The 13,874-nt window shown below is 32.0% G+C and overlaps 1 protein-coding gene across 1 annotated transcript; it reads left to right on the top strand.

The window, feature by feature from the left end:
- Window positions 1–413: 413 nt before the first annotated feature.
- Window positions 414–1,724, top strand: LOC141815797 (methionine aminopeptidase 1A-like). Its single transcript, XM_074703679.1, has 6 exons — window positions 414–672; window positions 753–851; window positions 1,016–1,089; window positions 1,166–1,235; window positions 1,482–1,547; window positions 1,630–1,724. Exons 1-6 carry the CDS (start codon window positions 552–554, stop codon window positions 1,722–1,724), a joined length of 525 nt encoding a protein of 174 aa, XP_074559780.1. The 5' UTR covers window positions 414–551.
- Window positions 1,725–13,874: the final 12,150 nt, after the last annotated feature.

The following is a 13,874-nucleotide window of genomic DNA, read 5'->3' as shown; positions in this document are numbered from 1 at the left end:
AAAATAAATAAAATATATAATTAATTAGATAATTTTATTAGGGTTTAATTAAGTTTTAATTGAGTTAATCAAACTTACGTTTTAATTAAAAAAAATTTAATTTTTTCTCGACATGTGCTACCACTGCATGCACGGACGTGAGGTCGCGTGACATCGGTGGCCTCGCAGGAGGGGTCGCACGCTAAGAGGGGGCGTGGCCGCTGGATCGCGCAATCCCTCAAGGTGCGGCTGCGGGGTCCGCGACCCCTCCGGCGCCACCGTCGGGGTCATGTGACCACTCTGGCTCGGTAGTCGGGGTCGCGCGACCGCGCGATCCCTTTGCGGCTGAGCCTGGTGTCGGGTCGGCGCCGGTGCCGGTCTGCGGGCTGACAAAACGGTTCACCTGTTCGACCGGTTCGGCACAAAATTTTAATTCCTGCTTCCAAGATGAGTTGATTGGAGAATGTGTAATCCAGTAATGTTTGTTTGCTTGATCTTAAATTTTTATTTCTCGAGTAGCTCTACTAGGTCCTAAAGAGAGAGGTCATTTTTGTTTTTTTGCATGAAGTGGTATGTATTTGTTTACTACATACAATTTGAACCATACATATTCTCAGTTGTCATTCTACAGGAGGCTCGAGGATGGTGACATTGTCAATGTTGATGTAACTGTATATTATAAAGGTGTCCATGGTGAGTCAACCTTAAATCCACTCAAAACTTTCTTCTTGTGTACGCTGTAAATATAAGTCTCTCGAGTTTTGATTTTATAGGTGATCTAAATGAGACTTTTTTTGTTGGAGAAGTGGATGAAGCTTCTCAGCATCTTGTCCGTTGCACCTATGAATGTTTGGAGAAAGCCATTTCTATAGGTTATCCTTTTAATACTCACTGACAGTTGATGTTGTTGGTTTAATTGCTAGTAGATTTCTTTAAGGTTACATCATGTATATGCTTTCTGTCCAGCAAACTATTCCATTACATAAATTTCACAATCAATTTGAGTTTATTCTGATTTATTTTACACCAAGTTCAGTTAAACCTGGCATTCGATTCCGTGATGTTGGTGAAGTTATTAATCGTCATGCAACAATGTCTGGGCTATCAGTGGTATGCTATTTAACAACACTCCAATTTAAATATATGCTGCTGTTGACTTATTTCAGCATATAATTGTTTGATGCAGGTGAAATCATATTGTGGACATGGTATTGGAGAGTTGTTTCACTGTGCTCCGAATATTCCTCATTATGGGAGTATCCTAGCTAACTAATTTAGATGAATGCTCTATTCTACTATATTTGGTTTTTGGTTTCCAATCTTACATGTTAGAAGAAAAAAAAATCCCATCTATGAATGAGGCACATGGACTTGGTTATGCTACTCATATCCAATGATAGTTGATGGCATACTAGATATCTAGATCTGAGCTAAAAAAAATTCTTGAATACTTTTTTATCAAGTTGCTGTGCATGCAATTGTTGCCTTGACACCTGAAATAGAAAACAAAGCTGTTGGTATCATGAAAGCTGGGCAGACATTTACAATTGAACCTATGATCAATGCAGGTCATTTTTTTTGGATTTGATTGAGCATTTGTGTGTTTATAGTCACCATTTATTCATATTATTCAAGTGTTTTTATCTTCAGGAATCTGGCGTGATCGGTTATGGCCAGATGGATGGACTGCAGTTACTGGAGATGGTAAACGAAGTGCTCAATTTGAGCACTCTTTTGGTGAGTAGCACCTTTATATTATTGAATGTTTTAAATGGTAATCAGAAATTTTGGAGTCAACTGTTTATGCTTCTAAAAAAATTGATTGCACCTATGATAGTTATAACTACTGCTATAATTCCTTTCATTCATTGAATATTTGACTTAGTTTGACGTTGACTGTTGGCAACATAACGCAACCCTCCTCTTTATCTAGACATGGGACCGACCATGACAAGTTATTCGTCGTGGGCGGAGTTTGTAAGTATAAGAGAAAGTGAAGGAAAAACGAACAACCGATAAAGAATTATATATTTGTAAAAATGAGGAAAATTTAAAAAAATATACAAAAGCCAAGAAAGAGACTAAGAAGTAGTGAATGGAGCAAATAATGAAACTTTTGAACCTACATCCTCAGGAATTATCTACGCCGGATCACATATAATATTTGTTGACCTAGAAAAAATTTATGATAGTCTTAAGAAAAAGTATATAGAGAATTTTTTTTAAAAAAAGATATTAGCATAATATATTTTGAACTAATTAAGGATACGTATTAGGATGTAATAACAAGAGTGAAAATTTCAAATGGATTAATTGAAACGTTTCTCATAAAAATAGAGTTACATCAAAGATCAGTTCTAAGTCTTTATTTTTTTATACTAATCATAGACGAACTCACTAGACACATTCAAGATATGATATCGCTGTGCATGCTGTTTGCAGAAGATATTGTTTTCGTAAATGAAACACGTGAAGTACTAAATGCTAAACTCGAATTTTGACAGGAAATGTTAGAAGTGGAAAGTTTTAGATTTAGTAGAGTAAAACAGAGTATATGAAATTTATATTTAGTAATGATAGATATAATAACACATTTTTGCAATTGATAGTTGTCTGTAATTGAGAGTTTTAAGTACTTATAAATATTTTTACAAAAGGATAGAGGGAATGAGAGAGATATTTTACATAGAATATAAACAGAATAGTTGAAATGGAGGAGAACATCAGATGTTCTATGTGATAGTAAAATATTTCTAAAATTTAAAAGAAATTTATATAAAACGACGGTTAGACATGTTATGTTATATGAAGCTAAATGTTGGACTATAACTCGAGCACATGAGCAGAAGATGAGAGTTGCAGAGATGAAGATGTTAAAGTGGATGTGCGGACATAAAAGGATGAAAATAATAAGAAATAAAAATATTAAAAAGAAAGTCGGGGTTGTCCTATTGAAGGAAAATTCCAGGAGACATGTTTAAAATCATACAGATATATATTTAGGCGATCAATAAATGTTTCAATTAGATTATATAAAACTATGATAAATATGCATATTAAACGAGGAAATAGAAGATCAAAAAAGACTTAGTTAATAATAATAAATCAAGATAACATTTATTTAAATATAAATGATATAATAAGGGATAGAATCCAATGACATATAAGTATCCATATAGTCAACCCTTTCTAGTGGAATAAGACTTGATTATTGTTATTGTTAGCATTGAATTGCTGATCCGAAGTGCGTGTGCATAATGTAGGATTTTGTTCTACAAAAACCAACTCAATGTATCAATACAAAATCAATTGCAAAATAGTTTCCTTCTAAGTCTTGGATGATTAGGGCATTGTCTTTAGAGAGAGAGGTGTCGTTTCCTGTTTAGTTGGGATTATTACATTTAAGAGGTAAATCCACAGAATTTGCAATTATAAAAATGGATGTATATAGAAACTACATTTCTCATGCTGTCATTGAATCGCTGAACTAACTTTCAGTAATATGGTAACCTAATGTCTCTTGGTTCTATTTGTTACTTGAATTCAAGCACGGACATGTGTTTTTCCTATTAGAAGGAAACAATAAGAGAGTGACTGAGAGATATCTCAGTTATATTCTATCACAGTTCGGGACTGTCGGTTTAGCAGTTTGGAACCGTTAGTTTAGTGGTTCGGAGCTGCCGGTTCGACGGATCGGAATCCACGGAATTTGCAATTATAAAAATGGATGTATATAGAAACTACATTTCTCATGCTGCTAGTGAATTGTTGAACTAGGAGTTCTACTTTCAGTAATATGGTAACTAAATGTCCCTTGGGTTCTATTTGTTGCTTGAAGGTGTTTTTCCTATTAGAAGGAAACATTAAGAGAGTGACCGAGAGATATCTCAGTTATATTCTATCATGGTTCGTAACTACCGGTTCGGAACCATCACTTTGACGGTTCAGAACTGCCTGTTTGACGGTTCGAAATTGCCAGTTCGACGATTCGATAGTTTTTGGAAGGTCGACTCTTAACCATCTAAGATGGGTACTGTTCATGGTTCGGAATTGCCTATTCATGGTTTAATTCATAGTTCGGTTCAGTTCGTCATGATTTAAGATTATTATTATTTAAAAAAAAATTATTTTAAAATTATAAATTTATTAAAAATATATAAAAAAGACTTGTGCTTATTCAAATTACCTACGTTATAAGATATTATTTATTTGTAAGAATGAGAAAAATTTAAAAAATATATACAATAGCCAAGAAAACAGTGAATGAAATTAAGAATAAAATTTTTAAACGATTATATCGAATATTGAATACAAAAAAAGGGGAAAAAGACATTTTCAAAATAACTAAAGCGAGAGAGGAAAACAAGAGATCTTATTCAAATAAAATGTATTAAAGATAAATATAATATAATATTATTAAATGATAAGGAAATAAAAGAGCGATGGAAGATGTATTTTCATTGACTTTTTAATGAAAGTTTAGGGAACCAACTTAATTTAGGTAATTTAAGTAGATCAAATGAGTATAAAAATTTAAATTTTTATCGTAGAATCCTAACTTCAAAAGTAAAACAAGTTTTAAATAGGATGCAAATGGAAAAGTAGACCATATGATATTCTGATAGAGGTATAAAAGTCTCTAGAGAAATAATGTATCGAATGACTTACAAAGTTATTTAATTTGATATCGAAAATTTAAAAAATGTCTAATAAGGGTAAGTACTCTAGTTTGTATAAGAATAAAGGAAATGTATAAAATTGTGCAAACTATAGGATTATTAAACTAATAAGTCATATTGTGAAATTTTAGAAAAGTGTAATAGAAAAAGAAACTAAGAAAGACTACGATGATCGAAAATCAATTTGGATTTAAACTTGGAAGGTCAACAATAGAAGCTATATAGCTTCTTAAACAATTTATTGAAAAATATTGGGAATAGAAACAATACTTACACAGGATATTCGTCATCTTAGAAAAAAACTTATGATAAAGTTCAAGGAAAATTATATAGAGAATTATAAAAAAGAGAGATGTTAGCATATTGTATATTGAACTAATTAAAAATATGTATGAAGATATGATAACAAGAGGGAATATTTCAGGCGAATTAATCGAAGCGTTTTTCCATAATGATATGGTTATATTGAGGATCATTTTAAGTTCTTATCTTTTTACATTATTCATAGACGAATTTACTAGACACATCGAAGATACGTTACCTTGATGCATGTTATTTATAGATATTATAATGATAGATGAGACACATGATGGAGTAAATGTTAAATTAAAATTTTGAAAAAAAACTCTAGAAGTGAAGGTTTTAAGTAGAATAAAGACACAATATATAGAATTTAAATTTAAACGTAATGAGACAATTGTTAAGATAAGAGATAATAAGTTGTCTGTAATTGAGAGTTTTAAATATTTAAGACTATTTTTACGCAAGGATGGAGAGATTGGGAGAGATGTTTTACATAGAATACATGAGGGATGGTTGAAATGGACGAAAGCATCAGATGTTCTTTATAATCGTAAAGTACCTTTAGGGGGGGCGTTTGGTTGGGGGTTATCATTGATAACCTTGGTTATCTGTTCAAAGTTATCAACTATAACTTTGTTTGGTTTAGGTTATGATCGATTCCCAAGTAATACAATATCACTGCCACATCAGCAAATGAGTTAAAATTCGGGAATATCATTACCTTGCCAGCCTAAGGTTTTCTATGATTTTTGAGATTAACGAAATTTTTTCCATGATTACCCTTTAATTTTAAAACTCAATTAATTGAAATGTTTTTATCAAATCTAATTAAAATCGAATTAATTTAATTTAATAAATTTTAATTTAAAATTTTATAAAATTAAAAAAGATAATTTATTTTAAATTTTTAAAAATAAAATTAACTAATTATATTTATTAATTAAATAAATTATTTTATTAAAATAATTATTTTAATGAATTATATTATTAAAAAATATATAAATTTATGTTAAGTTTTAAAAAATAAAATTAATAAATGATGTTTATTAATTTAATAAATTATTTTATTAAATAATTATTTTAATAAGTTATTTTATTAAAATAAAATTAATGAATTGTATTTATTTTTATTTTAATAAATTATTTTATTAAAGTAATTTTTTAATGAATTATTTTGTAAATATAAATATATTTATTTTAAATTTTAAAAAATAAAATTATTGAATTATATTTATTGATTTAATAAATTATTTTATTAAAATAATTATTTTAATGAATTTTTTTTTATAAAATATATAAATTTATGTTAAATTTTAAAAATAAAATTAATAAATAATGTTTATTAATTTAATAAACTATTTTATTAAAATAAAATTTAATGAATTATATTGATTAATTTAATAAATTATTTTGTTAAAATAATTATTTTAATAAATTATTTTATTAAAAATATATAAATTTATTTTAAATTTTAAAAAATTATAAATAAATTATATTTATTTTTTATATATTATCAATTTATTATCATTATTAATATTAATATTATTAATTTAATTTATTTTATTTGAATCAAGGGTAAAATAGTAAATATTAAACTGGTTATATTTTATTCACTTCAAATAAATAAGTTGAACCAAACAACATTAAGTTATATTTTATACCTTATAACCTTGGTTATGTGATTACCAGGTAATCACATAACCAAGGTTATATAAGATAACTTGAACCAAACGCACCCTTAAGATTTAAAAGAAAGTAAGTACCTCTAAAACTTAAAGGAAAGTTTTACAAAACAATGGTTAGATCTGTTATATTATATGGAGTTGAATGTTGGACTATGAATCGAGCACATGCAGAAAATGACAGTTGTAGAAACGAGGATGTTAAGGTGGATGTGCGGATATATAAGGATGGACAGGATAAAAATGAAAATATTAGAAAGAAAGTCGGAGTTGCACTTATTGAATGAAAACTCTGGGAGACACGTTTAAGATAGTATAATTATGTACTTAGATGATCAATAAATGTTCCATTTAGATGATGTGCAACTATGACAAATATGTACATTAAACGAGAAAGAAGACAAGATTTAGTTAGCAATAATAAAATATGATAAAATTTATTTAAATATAAATGATGATATGCTAGAGGATAAAGCTCAATGACGTAGAAAGATTCATATAGCTGATCTCACCTAATGTAATAAGACTTGATTGTTATTGCCTAATTATCAAGTAATGCTTGCTCTTTCCAAAGAGTTGAGACTAAGTAGATCGTTATTCATCCAATATATTACTTACGAAACTAAATGTCTATTATACGACAATGATTGACACTGAACAAGCTAAAATTTCTTTTGTGATGGATAGGATGGGAAAACTTTGAGCCTTCTATGACCGCTACCGTAGAATATGGAAATCCGATTTGTTATATCTGCTTTACTAAAATCAAAAGAAGTCGTAAAATAATTTTTAAATTTCTGTTTGAAACTTGAGGATTATCATAGATGTTTCGTCCGTTTTTTTAATAAAAAATTGTGCTTTTATAAATTTTAAATTAGTATTGATATTTTGTGTTTCAAATATATTAGTTTATTTTATACTATAATCTCTATAAATTTCATATAAATGATTTTTAGTATTTTGTATGATATTAGTAGGATAGTAGAAGAAAATTTTTTAAATGAAATTAAAACATCATAATACAAAATTAACATTTCTTGTAAAATCTATAATTTAAGTCTAGGGTTTACAGTAAATACAACTAAATAAATATCAATAATATAATAAAATTATTTATTTCTATTTTATTTTCATTGCTAATACGTAAGGAAATAAAATTCATATTATGTTCATTTAAAACTATAATTATACTATAAAAATTCACCATAACTAAATAAAAAATAGGATAATGAACACTGAAAAATTGTTTGATTACATCATTAAATATTTTTAAAATTTTACAAATACTACTACTTATATTTTATTAGTGTGAAAATAAATATATATTATTATTATGAGTGTTTTATGTAAAAAATAAATATAATAATTCTCTATATTGAAATGAATCTTATAATAATTGATATGTTGAATTCTAATATATTGGTACATCATGTGAATTTTTTAGGTTTCATTCTATTAATTTTATAAGATCTACCTTATTGCTTTATTATTTAGGGATGCGACTATAAATAAGAAATAATAATTTTAATTAATTTAATTTGATTTTTTAAATCTTTAATCCATCTTGAATATATGAATTTAAAATATGACATACGCAATGAACATGAAAAAAATAAACAATCAATAGCATGTTGATATATAAATTTAAGTTCTTCAATATTTGCAGTATTCTATCTAAAAAATATTTTAGAAATTAATCCATATTCTTCCAAAATTAAATGTAATAATTGAGAGAAATTAATTATATATATTAATATTACTAGTATTTTATGTAAAAAATAAATATAATAATTTTCTATATAGAAAATGAATCTTGTAATAATTGATATGTTGAATTCCAATGTATTTGTACATTATGTCAAAATTTTTTAGATCTCATTCTATTAATTTTATAAAATTTATCCCATTGTTTTATTATTATAGGATGTGAAGGTTAATTTGATTTTTTTTTAAATTTTTAATCCATCTTGAATAAAAAAATTTAAAACATGATATATGCAACGAATATACAAAAATAAATCACCAATAGTAGGTTTACATCAATTTAAACTCTTCAATACTTATTAGAATTAGAAAATATTTTAGAAGTTAATTCAGATTTTTCTAAAATTAAATATAATAATTGAAAGATATTGTGAGAATTGTGTGATTCATCAAAATCTCTATAGGCTAATAAACGTTTTAAATTTTTCAAGAGTTATTGATTTAATAGCAAGTCACACCCATATACGAATGTATTTGCCAATAATCACTTCAAATATTATAACATAAAGAAACTGTCATTTAATTTATTAAATTATTTAATTAATTTTTTCTTTGTATTATTAATCTTTTAATTGTATGAGTAAATATTCTTCAAAAAAACACATTTAGCAGATATATTAAATGATTCTTGATAAAAATTTTCAAATGCGTATTTAGATTCAAAACTACATAAAGATGTTCTATAGAAACAAATATAGCTAATGATTTTTTTAATTTATTATCTGAGTATTTAAATTGATATCTCCACTAATCGAGGAAAATTTAGACAATTGCATTTGAGGATGTCTGATTCCAAATTCGGTCGGGTGCTTCATTTTGACATGATGTTTCAATGACCTATAGCCGCTGCTTGAGTGGAATTTGTAGGAGGTTTTAAATACTTATATTTTGCACGTATTTCTCTGGATGGAAGATTGATATCATTAAAATGTTTAGTAAACATGGACGATTTTAGAGGAGTATCTTCAACCTTAGAAGTATCAGTATTTTTGTATTTCAGGTGCCAGAAATTGTTCTGGCTCATCATCAATAAATTGAATATCCTCGAGATCTGCATTCGGATTGACTATTTTCTTGCCCTTCCGAGATTGAAATGATGAACCTCCTTTTATTATAATTGGAGAATTGAAATTGAAAGCGATCGAGATTTCGAAATTGAGAGATGAGAATAGAGAATAGAGAAATGGTGTGAAAATAATGAAATGAACTACTTATTTATAGAGTTTGGAGAATAACATATACTAAATCGTACTCATTGATTAAAAATGATCAAATAATTTTAATCATTTAAAAAACAAAAAGATCCTCCCCCCAACAGTTAGAATAGTGGTTCCAATGTTTAAAACAAAATTAAAAAAAAATGTTGAACTGGCCATTAACTAGGTCAACGGGTAATCGGCCCGTTGACTCGAGTAAGGGTCCAGGGCGGATCCGAATCGGACCCGGCCTAGGGTCGGATCTAATCCCAGCTGGTCCTTTTCTTTTGATTCTTTTGACAAAAATTGTGGAAATCTTCCCCACTTGTCTTAAACCAGAAAATACATTGTCCATATGCAATATGCAATGGAGCTTAAATCCAAACCAAAAGGCTAAAATAAAATTTCATATGAGGTTTTAACAAATAAAAATGTAAGTTGTTTTCTTCTAATTTTATTTTATTTTGATTTCAACAAATGAATTTTTTAAATTTAAGTTTTCCTCGCTTTTTCATTTCTTTTAAGAAAACAGGTGGAATGTTCCGCAAGTATACGGAATGTCGTCAAGTAATAAAGATATCGAATCCACAGGGACCGTGGAATTAATTACTATCCTAGCACAATAAGAGTGGAGAGATTGTTGGAATTGGTTTGGTGTGGGGGAGATGGAGTGTTCTAGAGTTCCTAAACCTTAATTCGAAGATAGAATTCGACTGTGACAATGTATGGGAAGCGACTCTAGGACTTCGGATTCCTCGGGGTATTGATTGATTGACTTGGATCCTCTATCATTCCTCAATTATTACACAATTGTAGGGATTCTAACCAAATTATCCAATTAGACCTCGTCAGGTTTCCTCGGAATAAATCATTGGTGTTCTAATGTTACTTAGGTTGGTTTGAGATGATTCTAGATAGCCTGGTTCAAGACTCTCCTGTGTCACGCAGGCGTCCCAGAGTACTACTAGATTCCTACCCCCTGTCACAGGGTATCCCAATAGAGACCTCTCCCCAACGCTAGGCAACCGTTAGTTATCCCTCATAAACATTATCCATGGTTTAAACAATTCTTCGGAAAGTCCGGTTATGACTCTCCTCCTGTCACGAGGCGTCCCGGGTGTACGATCCTAAGAATTCCTCAAACAATGAATAATCTCTACCCTCATAGATTTATACTATTCACAAGTATATCATCAAACAAGCATAGAGCATAAATCCACAAAGCAATTGCCTAATAACATCATAGAACATGGTAGATTATCAAATCACAAGTTTACAATCATCCAATAACCCCGATTCTTCCTAATCCTAGAATCTGGAGGACTACTCCATATCGGGGAGGTTACAATACAAAGAGAGAGTAAAAATAATACATCCTATTCCAAGAAATCTAGAGAAATCAAGAAATAAGACTTATCAATGAAGTTCTTCTTCTCCGGACTGCAATCTCCTCGAAGGTGGAATGTAGATGTGATGGAGTGTCCAAGCGGATGAACGGATCGTCGAATCTGGCTCCGGAATGAGGCGTCGGTGGCTCTAGTGCACTCCGGTGGCTCTCTCCAAGTCTCCCCCCTTTCTAAGGCCCTTAAGGGGGTCTATTTATAGGCCCCCACAAAAGACCCTAAAAATCAGCCAGGCACGCCCCCGTCACACGGCCGTGTCTGGGAGACACGGCCTGAAGTGGTCGCCCAGCTGTGGATGAGGCACGGCCGTGCCTGTGAGGCACGGCCAAGTGTAGTTTGATGTTCTGTCTGTCCTGAGGCACGGCCGTGCCTGTGCACGGCCGTGCCTGTGAGGCACGGCCAAAGCAAGTCTTCACTCGGCTGGGAGACACGCCCGTGCCTGTGAGGCACGGGCTGAGGCTGGCCCTTCTCTGTTGGAAAACACGGCCGTGTCTGAGGGACACGGCCATGTCTTGGCATGGCTTTGTGGAGGACACACGCCCGTGTCTATGAGACACGGCCGAAGGCAGGGGCTGCTCTGGTGGGAGACACGGCCGTGTCTGAGGGACACGGCCATGTCTTTGGCTGCTGCTCTGGTAGGGGACACGGCCGTGTCTGAGGGACACGGCCATGTACTGAATTCTGCAGGAGGAAGGCACGGGCGTGCCTATGGGGCACGGCTCAAAGTGGGTTGTTCTCTGGTTAGAGACACGCCCGTGTGCTGTTAACACGGCCTTTGGAGGTGATGAGACACGGCCGTGCCTATGAGGCACGGCCCTGTCTTGCCTTATCTTCAATGAATGCTCCGTTTCGCCTATTTTGCTCCGTTTTCCGTCCTGAAACACACAAACACACAAGCAGTCCTCCGAAACAGGAAATAAAGAATACGATGCCAAATGCACAGATAAGGGGTGTAACATACACAAGATAAAGCATGAAAAGCATGAAGATGTGCAAATAAAGTGTAATAAATGGTTATGTATCCTATGCACATCACACCCCCAGACTTAAACCTTTACTTGTCCTCAAGTAAAAACCTAGCGTCTAGATTCAGAACAATGATTCAAGTAGTTTAGATTCTCAAGTACATCCATCTAGTCTTATCAAACAAAAGCAATGGTAAGCACGATACTCAAAATCATCAAAACATGGCCTAGAAATAGTTCTCGGTGCTCAGTGCTAAGTGACCTTAGTCTAATTGGTATCAAAATCCTTACTTAAAGTCAAGTCGTCATGCTACCGAGTTCCTAAGTGTTCCCGGCCCTAGACACTTACCTGCCACAGGCTTGGTTCATATCTTCCATTGCACAAGGTCTCAAAGGATTACCTCAAGATCAAGAGAATCGAATCATTTATTTCCCCAGTAACCATTACCGGTCTCAAAGGGGTAAATGAAACGTTTCCACTCCCGAAACTGTTTTTTTTCATCCTTTTATTGTATGCAATATATTTACATTATTGCAAGTACTTGAGTTTTTTTTTTTTTTTAATAAGGATGTAAGATTTTTCCAAAAGAGTTTACATGACTTGAGTTGGTCCAGTAACCAAAATGCAATGGAAGATCACCATGGAAACACTAGTACTAAGCAGGTTTCATGAATCATGACTAATTTCAGAAATAAATCAACCTCTTAGATTAGGTATAAGTGTAAGAGATCCTAAAACCAGGCCTAGTCCCAATTCATTCAAGTAATGCTAGCTTACTTCCTGCTTATGAAGATAAGAAAAGACTTATCCTTAAAGAATAAAACTACAAGCATCAAATTCATCATCTTAACAAGTGCTAGCATTTCTACACAAGGACAAGCATATGAGGTGTCTTGGTGATTTTGACATGTAAACTACCATGCATTCAAAAGCAAATTTCAAAGCAAATTGCAAAAGCAAATTTCAAAGCAAAGTTCAAAGCAAAGTACAAAAGCAAATTTCAAAACAAAGTGCAAAGCAAAGCATGAAAGCAAAGTTCAAAACAAAGTGCAAGCTATTTACACTATTTACATGAGATTTTTTTTTTTTCCCCCCCCCCAGACTTGTTTCTTTTCATCTTCCTCCGTAGTCTGGAGGAGGAGGAGGAGGATACCTAGGAGGAAAGGAGGATACCTAGGAGGAAATCTAGGAAGTCGAGGGAGGTTGCCTAAACTCTCATGGTACTGATAAAGTGAGGCAACCTGCTGTCGAGTTAAATCCATGGACCTCCTAAATTGTTCCTCCTTATTCCACTCCTCATATTGATGCCCAAAGAACTCGTCTGCCCTACCATAGAACTCATTTGCCCTGGTGAAATGGTCTTGTACTTCCCTAAACTGCTGTTGATTCATTGCACCATAGTCCTCCAACCGATGTTGGTGATCAGCGTGCTCTTCATGAAGCGTGTTTAGTGAAGTACGTAACTCAGAAAAATCATATGCTGAACCTCCCTCACCGTACGCATAAGAATGTCGGGCAGGCTCAGTCTCTGTCTCCGGGTAGAATGGTTCATGATAGGAAGGTTCATACTGATATGAAGTTCCTTGGGCATACTCAATATCTGGCTCATGATAGGAGGGGGTGCGACTGGGTACTGGAGCGCGTAGAATCCAATTTTCGGCCTTTCGGATAGTAGTATCCGGGTGAGGTAATGGAAAAGGAAATCCATCAGGTAAATTAAATCCAAAACCCCCTCAGATCTACTTATCATTTTCATCGCTAAACATGTATCAATATCAATCCTAGGGTTGCCTTCAACAATTTCTAAGTTATCTACATTGCAACCTAGGGAAGACGCGATGGCTGTAATAAGGCCGCCCACTACAATTATCCAGTTGAGGATTTAGAAATCTTTACCAAGTT

This window comes from Curcuma longa, unplaced genomic scaffold, assembly GCF_044706935.1.
Source record: "Curcuma longa cultivar G26 ecotype Majalengka, Jawa Barat unplaced genomic scaffold, ITB_CL_G26_1.1 contig_10373, whole genome shotgun sequence".
Classification (NCBI taxonomy): Eukaryota; Viridiplantae; Streptophyta; class Magnoliopsida; order Zingiberales; family Zingiberaceae; genus Curcuma; species Curcuma longa.
Note: the sequence above shows the minus strand (reverse complement) of the source record. Positions and strands in the feature narration are given on the sequence as shown.